Source organism: Stigmatopora nigra, chromosome 10 (genome assembly GCF_051989575.1).
Source record: "Stigmatopora nigra isolate UIUO_SnigA chromosome 10, RoL_Snig_1.1, whole genome shotgun sequence".
Taxonomy (NCBI): Eukaryota; Metazoa; Chordata; class Actinopteri; order Syngnathiformes; family Syngnathidae; genus Stigmatopora; species Stigmatopora nigra.
In genome coordinates, this window is record NC_135517.1 from 3,213,143 (window position 1) to 3,233,073 (window position 19,931).

A 19,931-nucleotide genomic window follows, 5' to 3' on the forward strand; every position below is an offset into this window, starting at 1 on the left:
CGTTTTTGGTTTTCAGTTTTTTCCCATATATAAGGCACACTGGATTATAAGGCGCACTGTCTATTTTGGAGAAAATTTAAGACTTTTAAGTGCGCCTTATAGTCGTGAAAATACGGTATATATATTTTTTACCCCCTTCCCCACGATGGCACAGTTTACACGGCAGCCAGTGGTAGTAGCTCTGTCCAACTCTTATGTTTTTTTGTGTTTTACAGCATGTTTTACATGAAAAATTCGAGGGAACATTGACATGCACCTATTTATGGCACGTTTGATACTGGTGTACCCATAGCGAGCAATGATGATGGTACTAAGCCTGGTCAGGGAGGTTGTCTTTCTACCCAGACCAACGAAAAATTTGAGGGAACATTGCTCTTAAGCGATTTTATATGTGAATGCAGCTTTAGTTTCGGTTATAAGCAGTACACGAACGTCGGCGTGTGACGAAGTTGAACGTTTTAACAACTCTTTGTGAATGAATCACATTCTAATGACTGTAAACCTGATGAAATTCAAAAGCCTGTTTATTCAGCACATGCCTGGTTTGTTTTTGTCTGAGCTGGAGAGTACAGTCATTAAGTGGTCTTGTCATGATAATGTGAATGAGTGTTAAACTCAAGACCCTTTTGGCCTTGGAATTCGGGAAAGGAGAGAACCGGTAAGTACGCGAGGGGGTCGTGAGAGTATAAGTAAAGGAGTGAAAATTATGGGGGTGTTGAGGTATATAGCTGTATTTCTCTTGGCGACAGAGCCTGTTGCCATGGATCTGGTTCTCCTATTGGTGGAGGGCTGGTCCAATCACTTAACAGCATGGATTGTTTCATCATTGAGAAGTTTTTCCCTCTCTCTTTCTGTCTCACTCGTGAGTCGTCGCTCCTCCTTCTTTCTCACCTCCTACAGGCTGCCCAGAGAGACTAAAATAGAAGTTGTGATGCTTCGAAATGAACTAAAAACTGAAGTAGAACTGCATTTGATGCATATGAGATTTTAGAAGGGATGCAAAGCCACTTTTCTATATGATAATCAGTACTCTTATGCGGTAGATGGTACTGTCCACAGTATATGAAACATTATATGAGAATATTGGACCAAAATGTGTTGGATTTGAGCTTTATTTACAGTTTTTTTATTGAATTAGAATGTTCTTGGACTAAGTCTAGTCTTGTGTTATATGACCGAAACTCTTTCTTAGCCCCTATACACTCTTTCTTTGGCCTGCTCTATATGTAGCTTATAGTCTCACATATCAACATTCATTTCAAGTGTATTCTTTATTTTTGGATCAGGAATCTACAGACCTTTTTCTGGCCTGTGTGGATGCTTCCAAAGGTTGATTTCATCAAAAAATATATCAAAGTTAATATTAAAAGTGTTTAATTTAACAGAAAGTACTTGATCAATAGATGTAACCCAATTAACGACAGTTTTTCTCTATAGGGTTGAAATCAGGGGATGGTATGTATTCCTTCCCTTATACGCCAATTGTTTTGTTTTATCCAATACAATACAGACATTCTTCCCTATCCTCCGTCAGCCATTTTGTAAAGAGGTTCCTCATATCGCCAGCTGTTTTAGCATCTAAATTTGGACAACGTGTTGGCATTTCTCTCCCCTTGTACTGGTAGTTAAAGGCTGTAATTTTAACACAGTCTTTATCATCAAGCTGGGCATGTGTCAAATGATCGAAAGGAATATACCACTGACGTCTATTTCTGACTTTTGTTCACTCATACTTACAGTTGAAGGTTTGCGTTTTAGCTGGTGAATAAAAATGCCTAGCGTAGTTAATGAGTTAACAACTCATACTAAACTTGTTAAAGGTTGGCATGGTGGTGGTTGGAGTCTAATTATTTTATTGTATACTAGCTGTATAAGCCGTACCCTTAAAATTGCCTTAAAATACTTGAATTTTACAATTACAAGACACCCCCTGATTCACAAGTTTCACCTGCATATTCATGGTTTTAATTGGGAGTAAATATGTTACTCTGATGAATAACACATTTTTGCCTTGAGTTAGCAATGGCAGGCATCAGTAAGTTTTTCACGTTTTTTGCAAAATATGTTTTTTCTTCCCATAGATGTCAAAATTTATTTTTTATCTTTTTATCTGGGTATCTTTTCTAATGACCGTTTGGCCGCATTGTCTTGCATTTCGGGGTTTAGCCTTTGTCACCTTGCAGTTTCGTGCATGTCAAGTCTAATTTATGCGCATATAAGCCGTACCCTGGATTCAGTTATCATTTTTGGAGTGACAAATACGGCCTATATGCAGAAAATTTGGTAATCAAATAGCTTAAGTCATAAACTAGGATCGTAGTTTTCAGGGGCTGACACTGATCATTAAAAAAAACTTTATAATGTAAGTCCTTTGTTTAAACTGTATGCTCTTACAATTCTCTCCAAGCAACTCTACCTCGAGCTAAACATAGATCCTAACTAGTGAGTGCCGGGGTTCAAAACGGAGACCGGCGAGGATCTGCAGATAGGTAGGTAGGTAACGAGAACAGGGCGGGAAGGAAGGAGGAAGCGAATGAGTCATAGCTCGTCCCACAGGAGTGAGTGGGCCGAGGAGTGAGTGGAGGAGGATGGCGTCAGCAGCAGGGCTGACAATTTAAGAAGACACATTAAAAGAGGAAGAAAAGGAGCAAAGGCGAGCAAATACTGTGCTTGTGGGCGGATGGAGCCAGCTGTATTGATGGCTGGGGTGGAGGTGGGGGCGAGACAGGAAGGACGAAGGGGTATCCTCGTTACACCGAAAAGAGGAAGGACAAGTATGGGCTGCTTGCCAGGATGTAGATTGTTGAAAAGAAACCCTTTCTTCCGCTGCCGTTGACCATGTATGTCGACTCTTTGTCGTCATTTAACAAGTTACCGTATTTTCACGACTATAAGGCGCACTGCACTATAAGGTGCACTGCATTATAAGGTGCACTGCATTATAAGGTGCACTGCATTATAAAGCGCACTGCTCTATAAGGTGCACTGCATTACAAGGCGCACTGCATTATAAGGCACACTGCATTATAAGGTGCACTGCACTATGAGGTGGACTGCACTGTAAGGCGCACTGCACTGTAAGGCACACTGCACTATAAGGCGCACTGCACTATAAGGCGCACTGCACTATAAGGCGCACTGCACTATAAGCCGCACTGCACTATAAGGCGCACTGCACTTTAAGGCGCACTGCACTGTAAGGCGCACTGCACTATAAGGCGCACTGCACTATAAGGCGCACTGCACTATAAGGCGCACTGCACTATAAGGCGCACTGCATTAAAAGACGCACTGCATTATTAGGCGCACTGCATTATAAGGCGCACCCTCAATGAATGACACTTAATTTTTTTTCCATATATAAAGCACACTGGATTATAAGTCGCCCCGTCTATTTTTGGAGAAAATGTAAGACTTTTAAGTGCGCCTTATAGTCGTGAAAATACGGTACGGCGATACCTTCAATAGGAGGAAGTGTGTCGTGTTTCCTTGTGGCGCATGTGACGCTTAGACTGATGGGCCGTCCCTTCCAGCCTACAGGCGCCCCCCCTTACCACCCGTTCCCCCTCCCAGGGAGATTGTGCAACGGATGCAAAGGGGAATCCTCTCTGACATAGATGAGCGCTGCGTACACACACACAAACACAGACACACACTCCAAATGCTGCTGATATGTGATATGCGGAGGCTCTGCGCTTGCACAAACTCAGTCGGCTGTTATGACACACACGCAGGGCAACCTTCGCTGTACGTGGAGGAATAACCTTGCCTTTTGCGAGATGGCTTCATGCTGACGTCAAATGGGCGAGGCGCACGGCTGAATACAGACCAGATGAATTGGGTCAAGCTGCCCGCCGATGACGTTCCCGCTGCTGTCTGTGTGGGTTTGTCCATTTGTGCATGTACCTGTTTACACACTGTTCACCTTTTCTTTAGTCTCAGGGAGAGCTCCAAGAAGTATTCCTTGGGAGACATTTCCGCTCAGAAGATGTAATTTAACGGATTACTTTGGCATTTCTGAATGAACAACGTCGGTCCTAGGTTTACGTGACTCACTGAGGCATACATTGGTGATTCAGGTTTTTCTTGAACTTGTTGTCTGGAGACGGCAACTAGCTATTGTCCACTTAAATTCTTTTTAAAAAAAGATTAAGAATCTCCAGAACACCATTTATTTATGTATATAGATGTATGTATATATATCTATATATGTATATATAAGTATGTGTATGTATATATATATATATATATATATATATCTATCTCTCTCTCTCTCTCTCTCTCTCTCTCTATATATATATATATATATATATATATATATATATATATATATAAGTATGTATATGTATACATATGTTTATGTATATATATCTGTATATATATATGTATATATACATATGCATATGTATATATACGTATGCATATGTATATATATGTATATATACGTATATATATGTATATATTCGTATATATATGTATATATACGTATGTATATGTATATATATGTATGTATATGTATATATACATATATATATATATATATATATGTATGTGTATATATATGTATATATACATATGTATATAAATATATATATATATATATATATATATATATATATATGTATATATCCGTATGTATACATATGTATGTGTATATATACGTATGTATACATATGTATGTGTATATGTGTATATATACGTATGTAGATATATATATCTATATATACGTATGTATATGCATATATATGTATTTATGTATATATACATATGTATATGTATATGTTTTTTTATCTAGAGAAATTGTGCAAATTTATGTACATTTTCCACAATAAAAAAGTTAACATTTTAATGCAACTCCAAGCAAACAATTTATCATCAAGCTAACACCTAAATTTTCAAGCACTGTATATAACTTTGTACATTTCACGTGCAATGTCGTGCACTACTTTTTTATATAATTCCTGTTGAAACTCAAAATATGCATAATGCAAGCCAAATTGAGTTTAGCACGACTCTTCCGCTAGCTTTCTACTCCTGCACTCTGACTCGCTAGGAGTAAATTATTTACAGGGTTGAATTTGAAATGAGATGCCCCATGAAATCAGTACATTCATCATAGCTAATTTGTGCCATGCACTGGTTACAAAGGCTCCTTTGCATGATTTATTAGTCATTAAAAGAGAACTTTTCTTATTCTTTAGTCATTTACACAAGACGCTTTCTCTTCCCAAAGAAAACTATTTCTCAGTCCCTGACCCAGCTCGACCCGGTGTGGCTAAATCTGACAGTGAGCTCATACCGCTAACAAAATCTTTATGCTACTGTAAGTCCCAACACACAAATGTGCTTAGAGTAGCCCCAGTTACGCAGTACTATCTCTAAGTGGGGCCACACGGAGGATGCTTCCACAAATCCAACGTTTCATCCCAGCCGAGGCATCATTTGGTCGCGGAAAACCGACATACTGGGTAGGGCGGATTGGCTTGTGCGTCTCAGCTGGTTGCCTGTCATCAGGAGGGTCCCATTTTGAAGTCATCAGTGCATACTGTGTGCCTGTGAAGTGGGTCAACATGGGTTTCACTGCAGCGCTGCGACAGGGGATGAAGGGGATTTTTGTCAAGTCTTCAACACGCTTTCACACGCAGTCAGATTGATTTAATGTATTTTTCAGCATATGCGCTATATTTGGCGCTTTAAAAAGTGACTGAATCAGGGGTAGGGCTTATATGCGCATAAGTTAGACTAGAAAACTGCATGGTGACATAATGCAAGACAATGTGGCTGATTAGGTCATTTATTTCAGAATAGATAAAAGATAAACTGACAAAATGGTAAACTAAATTAATTTTGAATGAAAATCAAGAAAATAAATAAACCGTATTTTGTGTAAAATCCACAATTTGACCCTTTTAATTCATACAGTATTTCAGAAATACCACGTGCGAGGATTTTTCTTCAAAGTAACACATTATTATTATTAATATTATACAAGAAAAATTGTAAAATTACACAATTTTAAGACAATTTTAAGGGTACGGCTTATACGCAGATGCGGCTAATTTTCGAGAAAATACTGTACTTGGGCTATTTATTCTTGAAAATATTCAAATCCAATCAATTTACACAACTATGAAAATATTTCACTGAAAACTATAAATATCACCTTCCTTCCTTCAATATCATGTTTTTTTTTTTTAAATAAAACAGATCATTGAAAAATCAAACCCTCACTTATCACCAAAGCACACTTTATTATTAAGCATACTTGTTAATGGCATAAAAACAAGGGTTATTTGCTTGGTTGCCATGGTAACAAAGTCAACCTCAGCATTGGTGCACAGTAGGATGAGATGGACAGTAGATTTACCTGATACACTATCTAAAATAAGCTGCTTTTATTTTGTAGTAATTCAATACACAGTCATTCTTGCCAAGTATGCAATACGTTACCAATCATGAGGAACCCATTTTCCACCAAATCTCATACCAATACATGCCTGACCGCTCCCCCTTATTGCTTTCATCCGGTATCGATGTTTCTCTCGGTGTTTTTTCTACAAGCTATGTTTATTTTTGCCATCATTCCCTAACCGCACCCCCCACTTTACCACCACCACCACCACCAGCACCACCCTCACTGGTACTCGCTCAACACAAATGGCAGCAGTTGAGAATGACGTTACCGTCTCCTTGGCAACCCAATGTGCCAGTAGCGGCCAGTGTGTTGCGGGAATCAGGCGGAGTGCGAGGAGAGAACATGAAAGAGGATTGGGGTGGAGGAAGAGGAGGAGGAGGAGGGACTAGGTGAAGCCAGTTTATTCATAAGCACACTATTTTTGCACATTGTGGCCCCGAAGACTGACATCAATGGAAGTCTTTGAATTCTTCGCCCTAAGTCTTTAGTTTCTTTCTATTATTGCCCTTAGTTATCCGCAACTAACTTCCTTCCCGTTCAATATGTCTAACATATTATATCTTAATGGCTGAAGTCTCTAAATCAATGACTCATAACACAACCAAAAGAGGACATACCGCAAAGGAGAAGATTGTCTCAATAAGGCAAGTAGTGGGAGTCTTGTATAAGCCAAGCTGAGGGCGTAACGACGAATACCGTCGTGGCTTGTGACGCAGTCGAACGTAACGTCGTTCGGGTTCTCCCAACCAGCTCTGGGAAACCCTGCTTCGATTGTTCGCTTATCTTTGACGGTCCTGCAGCAGTACAAGCAGGTAATCTGCTTTTTTTGTGCTCTCACGCGGCGAAACAACCTTCGGCGTATCCGACACAAATCAACGTTCTGGTTTTTTTTCGGATAGACGGGGAAAGACGTACTGGGGGATGCGAAAAAAAGTTTTTTCAGTGACTGATGGATTCAGGAACTGATGGGAGGATGACTTAGATGGCGGAATGTAAGGCTGTGTTGCGTCTTTCTCGATTCCACTCTGCTGCATAAAACAGCAGCAAGCAAGAGATGAGTCACCCAGTATGTGTTTGTGAGAAACTGACGTCATGCGTGTCTTCCTTTTTTGTTGCTTTGACTCTTCAGGGCGACCATGTTGCTGCACTGAGGCTAAGGGAGACACTCGAGAGGCCCCAGAGGAGCGCTGAGGTGGTCGCTGGCCCTTTGGTGTGCTCCTCATTGCTGACTGGCTGTTAAGCTGCTCTTCCATCAAGTTCACCTGATCGATGTAAATATAAAAGTTTGTTGAATTGTTCATTGAATCAGATACACTTATACAGATTTAAAAAGTAAAAATAAAACTCTGAAACTGTAGAAGTTACGGTGAAAAACAAATTTTTACTATTCATGATTTGTTTTGCAACTTCTGTTTTTGATGGTTGATCAATTGACCAAATTTTGACCTAAAATCACCCTCAATAACTTTTTTTGGTTGTGCAAAAATTGCTTCATTCCTAGTTTTTGGAGTACTTGACGATGACCTAAGAAGGACACTATAGGCAAAAATATTTTTTTTTAAAATGGCGTGCAAATTGTAATGGTAATTGTGATAAAACATTTTGTCCGTTCAAAATTTTAGGTCAATTTTTGACATAGTTGATCAAAACTAGGTTAGATGCAGTGTGGCTATTGTTTGGCAGATACCTTTATTAGGAAATAATAATAGCAAATAGTCTTAAAAATTTGGTTTTCAATTAGTTTGTTATACTTTTTTAGAGACAAACTGTAACTCATAACAAAGAAATAGGTGTTCTTGGCATGACCATATCAAATATATTTTGCCTTGTTTTTAACTCCCAAAACCAATTAGCTTAATTCTAATATAGTCCAACTAAAAATGCCCTAATCACATCTGTATTTACCAAACAGGAGGAAAAATGCTTCAATTAAAAAGTTAATATTCAAGTAAATGCCTTGGTTAAAGAAAAAGCAACTGGCAAAACTTAACAAATAAACCCATTTTTTCCTCCTCTAGCCCAACCCTGAAGACTAAGTCTTACTATGGCCTGCATTTGGCCTCCTATTGCAGTCCATCCCAGTACACAACCTTAGTGGCTTCTTCACTGCATTCTCCTCTCGAGTGATTCCCATCTGCACTCACCGTAAAACGTGGAAAAACAGTCTGATACCAGCCAAAGGTACCTTGTTGATCACCATACATTTCCATATCCAAATTCTGTCCAGTTTTTCCCAACTTTTTCCTTCTCCTTCTAGAAGCTCCTGGGTCCTGCACCCAACCCCCTCCCCATCTCCCACCCTCTCCCTCTCCCAGAAGAAGATGTCAGTCAGCCTGACACCCGACATCCAGACGGAGGGAGAGAGTGGGCCACTCATTGAGCCCTGTGGTCGAGGAAAGACCTCCCCACAGCCACAGGGCCCCAAGGAAGGGTCAGGAGAGGGTCCAGAACCTGAAGACAGCTCACCACAAGATGTACAGGTTGGTTGGAATAAGCCACATCTACACGGACCCATTACTACTCATCTTATTAATTTTTTTCTTGACCTAAATTGACACTGCAAACCAAAACTCTAATTGCTATACTTAAATTCTCTGTTACAATTACTATAAACTTTCTTTCCCAACATTATATTACCGTATTTTCACGACTATATGACGCATCGCATTTAAAGGCGCAGTGTCAGTAACAAGTGCTATTTCTTTATTTGACACACAAACACAGGAGGCACCGTTTTTAAAGACGTAGCCAGGCATGGCAAAACATATACCAACTTAAAAATACGGACACACGCTAAAAACACGTTTTTAAAAAGGCAATGGAAGCAAAACTAAGTTCGGTTGTACTTTATTTAGCCATTTTATAATGTACTCACGTTTTCATCACCCACAAATTCATTAAAGTTCTTATTTTCTGTGTCCAAATTGAACAATTGTCCAAATGAGTTATCGAAAATGCTTTTAGAAAAGTTTTATATGTTTGTCCAGGCGGCCACAATACATTCGCAAATACTAGCTAGCCAGTAGCTAGCGTAACTAGCCCGGCACTGCCTGCCATCCTTCGTAAAACTGTGTTGATGTTAATGAACAATAACAATTTTAGTATTGGTCCATATATAAGGCGCCCTGTCTATTTTGGAGAAAATTTAAGACTTTTAAGTGCGCCTTATAGTCGTGAAAATACGGCACTATCTTTAAAGACGTGTTCAACTTTCCTCACATAGTTACCAAATGTTTTTCTTGCAGAAACGGGCTCCTAACCACAGTCATGGCAGAAAAAGAGCCAAGGTAAATTCGTTAGTACATGAATTTTACCCACACAACAACATTGCGTACATTAAGACACTTTTTAAGAACTTTAAGTATCCCCCAAAACAAAACACAAAAGGTTGCAAAGTGAAGACGGATCACATTATAGCTTTTACCGTCTTAACATTTGGACCACCCTCATTTCGTTCGAGTGGCTATAATCTGACTAAGGAAAGCAGTGTTCTAATGAGCTCTGCTCTATTTAGCCTCGCCGTGTTTACCATGTGACACTTAAGGCGGTCCTCTTTCCTCTGCCCTTTTGTTTCCCCCTTTTGCAACATTTTAACGCCTATTTAGGTCCAAATTTGCACCCTTGTTGACATGCTTACTAGGAAAATATGCATTATAAAACTGGGAAAATGTCTTTTTTGTTTCAGTCTAATGCTAAACTGAAACTAGTGAGGAGTCTTGCAGTTTGTGAAGAGTCTTCTGGTCTTTTTCCCAATGATGGCCCTCCAGAATCGGTACTGTCTTCCCAGTCTTGAATTTTAAATCTGTAATTTTACGTCTTGTACGGAATTGATGCAAATTATTGTTTTTTTCTAACACAAGGATATTATCCAGCTTCATATCAGCTGTCCATCAGATAAAGAAGAGGAGAAGTCCTCCAAAGAAGAGTACGAAAATGAAGAGAAGGAGAAGAAGGATAAGACACCACGGAAGATGTTGTCACGTGGTAAGTCAATGGAAGATACTGTCATTTTTGCTGCCATTTTTAAACCAGGTTACTGCGACACTTCTTTAACTATTTATGAAAATCTGACAAAACTCTCAAGCAAAAGAAAAAAAACTGCTATTGTTGTACTATAATTGCCAGACTCCTCGATATTACATTTCTGGTTGTACCAAAAACTGACCTGACACAGCAGATTGCTGCAGGTCACCCTATAATTACAGAAACCTGGAATAATAGTAGAAGATGGAATAAAATCAACCAATTAAGAAGTGACCTGAATATTTTATTCTATTCAATTCTTAAAAGTAGCTCCACTGTTATTAATAATTCTAAATTTCAGCTGTTATATCAGGGGTGGGCAAACTTTTTGACCCGGTGGCCACCACATTGACTTAAAAAATTTGACAGATGGGCCGGGTCAGCACAAGATACGATACACATAAAAAAGTGCATCCGTTAACAGTACATATGAAATATAAACAGAAAAAAGGACTAAAGTATTAACATACTCATCATTCAAGTACTAAAAGGTATAAAGTACAAAGTCAAGTAAAAAGGAATGTCTTAAGAAATATTAAAATGTATTTTTTTTTTAAAAAAAGGTAGAAGCGCTGTAAAACACCAAAAACAAATAAAAGTGGACAGAGCTACTGCCACTGGCTTCTGCATGACGGCGCCATCTTGGAGGAAAAAAACATTTGGACAACATTGGCGGGCCGGATTCAAACGCCTCGCGGCCCGGAAAGTGGCCCGCCAGCCATAGTTTGCCCATATCTTTGTTATATCACAAATTAAACGCACACAGAGGAATCTCGGCCATGAGAATGTGCCCATCTTTTAATACCCACAAAAGTGAAATGAATCAAATCATTTCTGTCAAGAAAAATGGGTTACCTTGCTTTTTCTTTCTCATTATCTTCCTCCCTTACACTTTAGGCAATAGCCCTCAGGCATCATTAGACACTCAAAGATCAAATGGCTGTCCTGACTGTCTAGTGTAGTGGAAAATTGTAGAAAACGATACCCTAAAGGCACTGTGTATGCTTGTGTTTGTGGGAGAGGGCACAGAATAGGATGCTTTACTTTTAACCTGATGTTCAATTTCTTGTGTACTAGACTCTAGTCAGGAGTACACAGATTCCACCGGAATCGACGTTCACGAGTTTCTGGTCAACACACTGAAAAACAATCCCAGGTGATGCTTTTTTCCCTTAGTCATGTATATTAAAAAAATTGTACTTAATCTACATATGTTAAAAGAGCCATCTGTTCTTCAGATGCGTAACTATATATAGCGTTTATTTAATCCGTTTGTAGCACACCAGTTGGTTGTGATGGGAATACTTGTTTTACTTTGATTTATGACTACATAAAATGAAGAAAATACCAGACTTGAGGGGGAGACGGGGAATGTTTTTGTTTCTCCTTAGGGATTGTGTTCGATTCCCTTATAAACAAGACTTTAAAGTATAAATCTATACTATTTGTTAGCTAAGGGCAATAGTTTTGTTTTAAATAATAAAAAGAAAAAATAGGCTGTAAACAAGTCTAGCCAATAATCTTGTTTTTCCTTCTCTGGTCGTCCATTTTGCATTGCTAGGGATCGAATGATGCTGCTCAAACTAGAACAAGATATCCTGGACTTCATTAATGATGACAAGTAAGTTACTTTTTTCCAGTGTACAGTATTTTCTCACATATAAGCCTCCTTTACATATAAGCCATACACTTAAAATGGCCTTAAAGTTGTTGAATTTTACAATTTCCCCCGTATAAGCTATTTACCGCATTCTCTCACTTATAAGCCCCATTCACGTATAAGCCTTACCCTTAAAATTACCTTAAAACGGTTGATTTTTACAATTTCCCTCGTATAAACTATTTACTGTATTTTCTCACATATAAGCCGCCTTCGCGTATAAGACATACACTTAAAATGGTCGAATTTGACAATTTCCCTCGTATAAGCCACCCAATTCACAATTTTCAACTCCATATTCATGGTTTTGATCAAAATAAATATTGTTTTGCATTTTATCTGTTTATCTTTTCTCTATTTTGAAACAAATGACCATATTGACTGCATTGTCATGCGTTATGCCATTTTGTCCATGTCAAGTCTAATTTATGCGCATATAAGCCGTACCCTTGATTCACTGATCATTTTTTTGGGAGTGACAAATATGGTGAGAAAATACAGTATATGCTTTTCAAGTGTTTTACTCAACATATTGAGCAATGTTGCCCATCAGCGCTCTGGTGATCCAATTTCTAATTTCGCCCCTTGGGATAAGATGACAGATGGAATTTGTAAAATAGCAGAATTCATTCTAGTTTCTCTCAAGTCTGTGTTATCTTTCCCATAGCAACCAATACAAGAAATTCCCTCAGATGACGTCTTATCACCGCATGCTGCTGCACCGCGTGGCCGCCTACTTTGGCATGGATCACAACGTGGACCAAACGGGCAAGGCGGTCATCATCAACAAGACAGGCAACACTCGCATGTAAGCATTCATTGTAGACCGTAGTCGAGACTTTTTTTCCAACCCCCAATGGCGCTATATAACTAAACTTATTTGTTGGTCCTATAGCCCTGAGCAAAGGTTCTCAGAACACATCAAGGATGAGCGCAACATGGATTTTCAGAAGAAATTCATACTCAAGAGAGATGATGCCAGCATGGATAAAGATGATAATCAGGTAGAATGGGTGCATCTCAATCAATGTTCCCTCTAATTTTTCATGTAAAACATGCTGTAAAACACAAAAAACATAAGAGTGGACAGAGCTACTGCCACGAGCTGCCGTTTAAACAGCGCCATCATGGGGAAAGGGGTAAAAAAAAAGTTTGGATTTTATTTACTGCGCGCCATATGATTGCTGCTGCGCAGGGAAGATGAGAGTAGTGCGCAATGAACATTGACCTCAAACTACTGAATATATATTCTAGTGGACTGTTTTTTAATTTTTTTTTAATCTTGTATCATTTACTCTCATCAATTGCGCTCCATCTTCCCCAATTTTAGATTCGGGTGCCACTGCAGGACGGCCGGCGTAGCAAATCCATCGAGGAACGAGAGGAAGAATATCAGCGGGTACGAGACCGGATCTTTGCCCGAGAAGTAAGTGTTTAATCTTGGTTTTGCTAAAGTAAAAAACACTCTCCTTTACATGTTTACACAAGGATTTAGCAGAATCCCACAGAAACAATGTATTCTACAAAATTAACATGCCAAAACCTGCAATATAAATACAAATACTAGATTGGAGCACCCAATTTTATGAATGGAAACCAGTTGAAACAACCATGGTTTTATTCACTTGTAATTTTTTCCCCCTTTTTTTTAAATTAATTAAATTAATGTAAAAAAATGACAATGCCTCGGGATGAATGAAGCCTTTCATAATGTGCAGGTGTCCTTTTTTTTACAGTCTTCTCAGAATGGATACATCAACGACAACAGGTAAGATAATGCGTTGCCGCTCAATGTTTTTGTTTTTATGTTTACCATTCATATAAAAGATTAGGTTTCAATAGCAATACTTTCACTCTAAATCAAGCATAGATTTTGCAACACTGTATTAAAAGGTGGAATTAGACATTACATGGTTCTAATGACACAATTCAAGCTTTTCTCTATCATTAAAGGGCACATTTTGGAGGTATTAGTTTCAGTATCCATTATATGACAGATGCAAGATTATTTATTGCCCCTCCCTTAAAAATAATTAGATAAAATACTTTTAAAAGAAAAAAAATAAGGGTTTCTTATGAATACCGATAAAAATTAGATGTCTATGCCTATTGAGACCCTAAATATGTAAATTAGATATAGGTTACCCCATCAAAACAAGCTTTCTAATGTCAAAATGCACAGAATGGTGAACTATAGACTTCCATATCATCTCTAACACGCAAAAATAATAATAATTAACAACTAAATTTTAACAACAGTGAGCAAACAGACATTAATTGCAATTGTGCAGTTTTTCTAATTTTTCTCTCCCAACTACTTGCAAGATTTGCATTATTTGGAAATATAAATGAAAGGAAAATACAGCACAGTCATGAAAATTGCCTTGTGTGCATTTTGGCATATCCCTCGTCCTTTTCAGGATGGAAAGTACTTCACTTATGACGACCTCTTCCCCCCTTCTGTTGTCAACTACAGTCTTGTAATACCAGCATTTTCTCCTAATATTAACCCCAACAGACTTTCCACCGATGGCTACTGCTCTAGCTCTCAAAAGAGGAGGCAGATCTTTAGGTATTGGGGTGCTGATGTACTTTGTCTGTTGCCATGCTCATACTTGAAAGTGAATTAGTGATGATACTGGTGACTTGTGGTTTTTATTTTTATTTTTTTTTTGATATCGCTGCTTGGCCTAGTCTGCTGATGGATGGCTATTCCACCCTTCTGCACCTTGGGGCTCCCTTATGGCCCATGCATGGCTGCTTTGTGGTTTCAATGAGGACTGACTGATGTATTTTTTACCTTTTTGGACCTTACCATTCACCCACACCATTGTATAAAGTACTCACCTTAACTCCACGCCGACATGTTTGTTTTGTGGTCGGCCTACTCTTGTAGTTTTTGTTAGCATGTCACATGTTGCCAACAACCATAAACAGTTATGGAACTAATGTGAGGAGGTGGCTAGGCTGAAATAATGATTCAAAACTGCTGAGTTTAGTTGCTGTGTTCACTTTTGACATCCAAAGGAACCAAATACATGGTAACTGTAATCACTAATGTTAGTGCAACCTTAATTTTTGGCTATTTTTCAGACGCTTAGAGGCTTCCTGTGTTTTATATATATATATATATATATATATATATTTATTGATCTTTAAGGGTAATTCCCTTTTTGTCCCCAATGTGGGAACTCTCAGGCTCTTGGTTGGATGTCATGGGCAGAAAACCTTTATTTTTAGTGTTGCGGTCTTTGTTTTAAGATATTTTAATGTCAGACATTTGTAGGAAACTTAAACAGGACATTATATTTCAATTTTATTTCCCCCAAAACTGTATTGTATGTGCCAGCACCAACAAGTTATGTCCAAAAACATTTTTACAGTGGTACCTTGAGATACGAGCCTAATAAGTTCAGGGACTGAGCTCGTATGTCGATTTACTCCTATCTCAAATCAATGTTTCCCGTTTTTCCCCGCCCAGTGCTCCTAGACATCTTTGCACAAGGGAGACAGTGTGGTGAAATCATAGCAGCCTGGCCAATCTGCTGTCGTAAATGCTCATATCTCAAAAATTGTCTCGTATCTCAAGGCAAATATCTACTCGATTTTTTTCTTGTATTTTAAATTGCCCGTATGTCAAGGTAGTACTGTATTCTGAATTAGAATTGGATCCAGAGTTAAAAATAATCACTTATCAACTTGTTGGGCAATATCACCCTCTGCTGAAACTTATATCACTACTTTGACAACATTGTTTGAGCCTTAATCAAAAAGTCTGATAACATGTGTTCCCTATTTCATCGCATGACTTTCCATGTCCCACACTGGTCAGTAAAGTTTTGTCATTGGGTGTATATTGCCCAATTTGTTGTCTCCATGCCTCAGCGAAAAACAATGAAGTTTTATTTCCTCTTAATCCATAAAAAAACAGCATTAATTAGTATGTTTTGGTACTGGATTTGGCTCATATGCATCCTTGCCAGATAAAATATATGAATCGTATATTCACTCCACTCTGCTGAATAGAAACTGTCATTTGGGAACAACGGGAATACTTTAGCTTTGACGGAAATTGAGCTTCTGCTTAGATGAGACAACAAAAAACAACTATTTACGTCTGGAGTAAAAATGATCACGTCCTCCATCAGCTCATCCTTCATTTCACCTACATCCGTAAAAACGTCAGACAAAATGGCACCCTGCCTTTAACAATATGTCCATTTAATAAAACAGAGTTTTATTTCAAGTGACCACTACACAACACTCCAATCGGATATACTGTATGTCACTCTTCTAAGGACTCCATCACAGCTTTCAAGATCTTTTATTTCACCATTGGTCATGTCAATCCACATTTTTTGTGATGGAAGGGCTTTCCCAGAGCGGTGTTTCCTTCCCCCCCTTTACTGTGTGATGGTTGGTTTTCTCGACAGCTGCCCTTATCCAGGGTGACAGAATCACAACACCAAACCACAACAGATCAGCTAGTGTGTGTGTATATAGAAACATAGTATCCGGGAAAAAGTAGTAGTGGTGAACCAGTGGTAGTGAAACTTATGTAGATTCATGTTTGTATGTTAGTGTCGATGTTTTTTCTATATTTTGTCAACTGTGCCTGTGGGCTTTTGTACTGGGTTTGTGTTCTGTTTCTTGTCTGCAGTTTAACTCCGTTTATATGTTTGCATGTGCTGTTTTTTTGTGTGTCCAAGTTTACACTGAGTTATTTTTCCCATGATGCAATATAGCGTCCGTATGATTTTTATTTGCATTATTGAATAATTTCTAAAACAGTGTAATTTGTTATAAGCAAATCAGAAGTGTAGTTGTTAATTGGAATGCAGGACTAAATGTTGACTATTTTTGACTTTGTTTTTAATATTTTAAAATGTATGCATACATCTTTGGATATATTGGATAGATATTGATATAGATATTGATATAGATATTGATATAGATATTGATATAGATACAGATATTGATATTGATATTGATATTGATATTGATATTGATATAGATATAGATATTGATATTGATATTGATATTGATTTAGATATAGATGGAAAACACTTGTTTAATTATGCTATGCTGTATGTTGGAATAATATTAATTAGGTTTCACTCTTACAAGTGATTAAAATTTCAAATGATTAATTATTTTATATTGTTATCAATTGGAAAAATTTATAATATAGCATAAACCATTTCTAATTAGTCTTTTTAATAACGTAAAAGTTTATTTATTTATTTTTTTCACTGCCCTATAACTTAATATAATTAGATTTTTTTTAATGTACAAAAATGATTGAGTCTTATTTTCCTGAACATACTTTTTAACCCACTTGAAAGACATCCGAATCTGCATTTCCCTTTGACAAATATTTGTCTGCATCATGTTCAATTCATCATGTGGTTGTTTCCTCTCGTCTACTTTTGTTTGTTGCAAGTGTCATCTCGTCTTGAATCACTGTCAAAGAATCTGGTGTTTGTCTGGAGCCTCTTATTTTTTTTCTCTCTCTCTTCTCTGCATGTGTTTTCTCCGGTTTGTTTATATGTGTGAGTGTGTGTGTGGCTCTGAAAAGATTGTGGTTAAAATGTCTTTCTCAATTCCAAATTCTTGTCAAGTGGCTCCTTGCCTGACTTGTATTTTGCACCTGTGTTGAGAATCCTCACCCCCAAAACTCATAAGTTCACATTGTTGATATATTTGTTGACGACTTGACTGGACTTGTGTGCTTTTACAAGTCTCTATTCAGTATGTCTATCTTTAATTTAGACTACAAATCTTGATTTCATTGTTACGACTTTTATTCCACGCTTCAAATTGACCTTTTTTGTTCATGCCATCTTTCCACCTTCATTTATTTCCTCTCAGAGGGAACCGCGACAGCTCCAGTCGGGCATCCAGCAGTCGTCAAAGCAGCACGGACAGCGACATGAAATGTTTGGAGCCTCGGCCCTGGAGCAGCACCGATTCGGACAGTTCCAATCGCACGCTTCGTCCCCCTGTCACCAAAGCTAGCAGCTTTTCTGGCATCTCCATCTTGACTCGTGGGGACAGCCTCGGCAGCAACAAAGGCTCGCAGGGGAACTGCAAAGGCTCTCGATCCGGTAAGGACTGAAATAAAGCAGGGGTTGGTTGTCACTTAAAAAAAATAATAATAATATAGAGCATGGGTGTTAAAGTGGTGGCCCGGGGGCCAAATCTGGCCTGCCGCATCATTTTGTGTGGCCCGGGAAAGTAAATCATGAGTGGCGAATTTCTGTTTTAGGATCAAATTAAAATGAAGAGTTTAGATGTATATTAAATCTCCTGATTTCCCCCTTTTAAGTCAATAATTGTAATTTTTTAATCAATTTTTTCTGTGTTTTTGGTTCAAAAATAATTTTGGAAAATCTAAAAATATATAAAAAAAATAGCCAAAATCAACATTATTTAGATTTATATAAAACTGAATATTCAGGGCTTTTAATCCAGTTCTTTTCATTCATTTATAAAAAAAAAAATCTAAATATATCTAAAACATAGAGGAACATTAAGAAAATAGATTATTATTTTGATCAATGACAACAGAAATAATCATTATTTCAGGTTATTGTATAAAAAGCAATAATTCACAATATTTTAAAATCCAAAACAAAATGTATATTATTCCAGAACTGAACATCAACATCTTATCCAAATTCTCATTGACAACACAATGGATAAACACTCACTAAATATGCACATTTGGTGTCCTATTTCATACTAACAGCTGTTTGAAAACAAATTCTTTAAATTATTTGTTAGCTAGCAAGCAACTGGATAGCTAGCAAAGACCACACACCTCATACTTTTAATGATAATAAAAACTGTATAAAATCGCATAACAAGCAAAGACTTTAAAATGTAACAGTGACTTTTAAAATATAAATTCCTAATACCTCAAAGTTGGCCCACAATTAGATGCAAATGCAACAGAGCTGCCCCCAATTGGAAAATATGCATTAATCATCATAAATATGCAACTATATGGGTGATGTACCTTTTTACACCACTAGGCCTGCCCCTAGTCAATCCTAATATATGCCCCCCACCTGTAGCTTCCCAGTCCAGCCGTAGCCTGCTCCCCTGTCCAACGCAGCCGCCCCAGCAGCCTCAACCGCAGGCCATACCGCAGACCGCCCTCCTGCCGACCCCGCAACAACACCCAATGGGCAACCACATCATCGCTCAGGTGACAATCAGCGAAAACTACATTTTTTTCTTTAAAGTATCTTCAAATGAGTTGCGTTTTTAAGAGTATTTATCGTCCTTTAACAAGTCTTTTCCCAATATAAATCCCTATAGTCCTGAACATTAACATCTTTTCTACTCTAATTGAAACCAGCTATTTTCCAATGTCTTCATGTATCTTTATTTTCCTTCTTCTGACACCTTTCCTCTCACTACTCTTCCTCTCTTTTTGGTATGTGTGTGTATGCATGTGTATAGCCGGTAGCATCTCTGCAGCCCTCTCAGCCTGTCTCCTACTCCAGTCCCTCCTGCCCCCAGGTTCTCCTGCCAGTTTCTCCTCCCCAGCAGTACACAATGGTACTAGCCCAATGTGTGGCGTCATTACTTTGTTTGTTTTTTTCACATATTTTGGCTTATATATTCAAACAGAAAATAACCATTGCTATATTCATCTACACACTAACAAAAGGCCTATGTAGTTAGTAATATGTTGCTGCATAAAACATTTTAACTACTACAAATGCTCCTTGAATACTACATATGGTTCATAGTATTCAATAATGATGAAATACAATTTACAAAAGGCCTATGTAGTTATTTTTTGCTGCATAAAACATTTTA

The 19,931-nt window shown here is 38.0% G+C and overlaps 1 protein-coding gene across 12 annotated transcripts in view; it reads left to right on the forward strand.

Annotated features, from left to right (window-relative positions):
• r3hdm2 (R3H domain containing 2) overlaps positions 1-19,931 on the forward strand; it is a 38,978-nt gene that overhangs the window by 10,783 nt on the left and 8,264 nt on the right. For 3 of the 12 annotated variants that reach the window (XM_077725993.1, XM_077725994.1, XM_077725995.1), the window contains 16 exons: positions 7,545-7,686; positions 8,434-8,596; positions 8,673-8,895; positions 9,661-9,702; positions 10,101-10,187; positions 10,276-10,399; positions 11,516-11,594; positions 12,000-12,059; positions 12,766-12,906; positions 12,994-13,102; positions 13,429-13,524; positions 13,817-13,866; positions 14,617-14,670; positions 17,970-18,205; positions 19,178-19,311; positions 19,569-19,667. In XM_077725993.1, coding sequence (XP_077582119.1) covers positions 8,737-8,895; positions 9,661-9,702; positions 10,101-10,187; positions 10,276-10,399; positions 11,516-11,594; positions 12,000-12,059; positions 12,766-12,906; positions 12,994-13,102; positions 13,429-13,524; positions 13,817-13,866; positions 14,617-14,670; positions 17,970-18,205; positions 19,178-19,311; positions 19,569-19,667 — 1,470 coding nt within the window. In that variant the 5' untranslated portion in view covers positions 7,545-7,686; positions 8,434-8,596; positions 8,673-8,736. Of the gene's footprint in view, positions 1-3,710; positions 3,881-6,847; positions 7,060-7,205; positions 7,228-7,544; positions 7,687-8,433; positions 8,597-8,672; positions 8,896-9,660; positions 9,703-10,100; positions 10,188-10,275; positions 10,400-11,515; positions 11,595-11,999; positions 12,060-12,765; positions 12,907-12,993; positions 13,103-13,428; positions 13,525-13,816; positions 13,867-14,616; positions 14,671-17,969; positions 18,206-19,177; positions 19,312-19,568; positions 19,668-19,931 lie in introns of those variants that run through there. The other 9 variants (XM_077725997.1, XM_077725996.1, XM_077725999.1 and 6 more) reach the window with 9 other exon arrangements.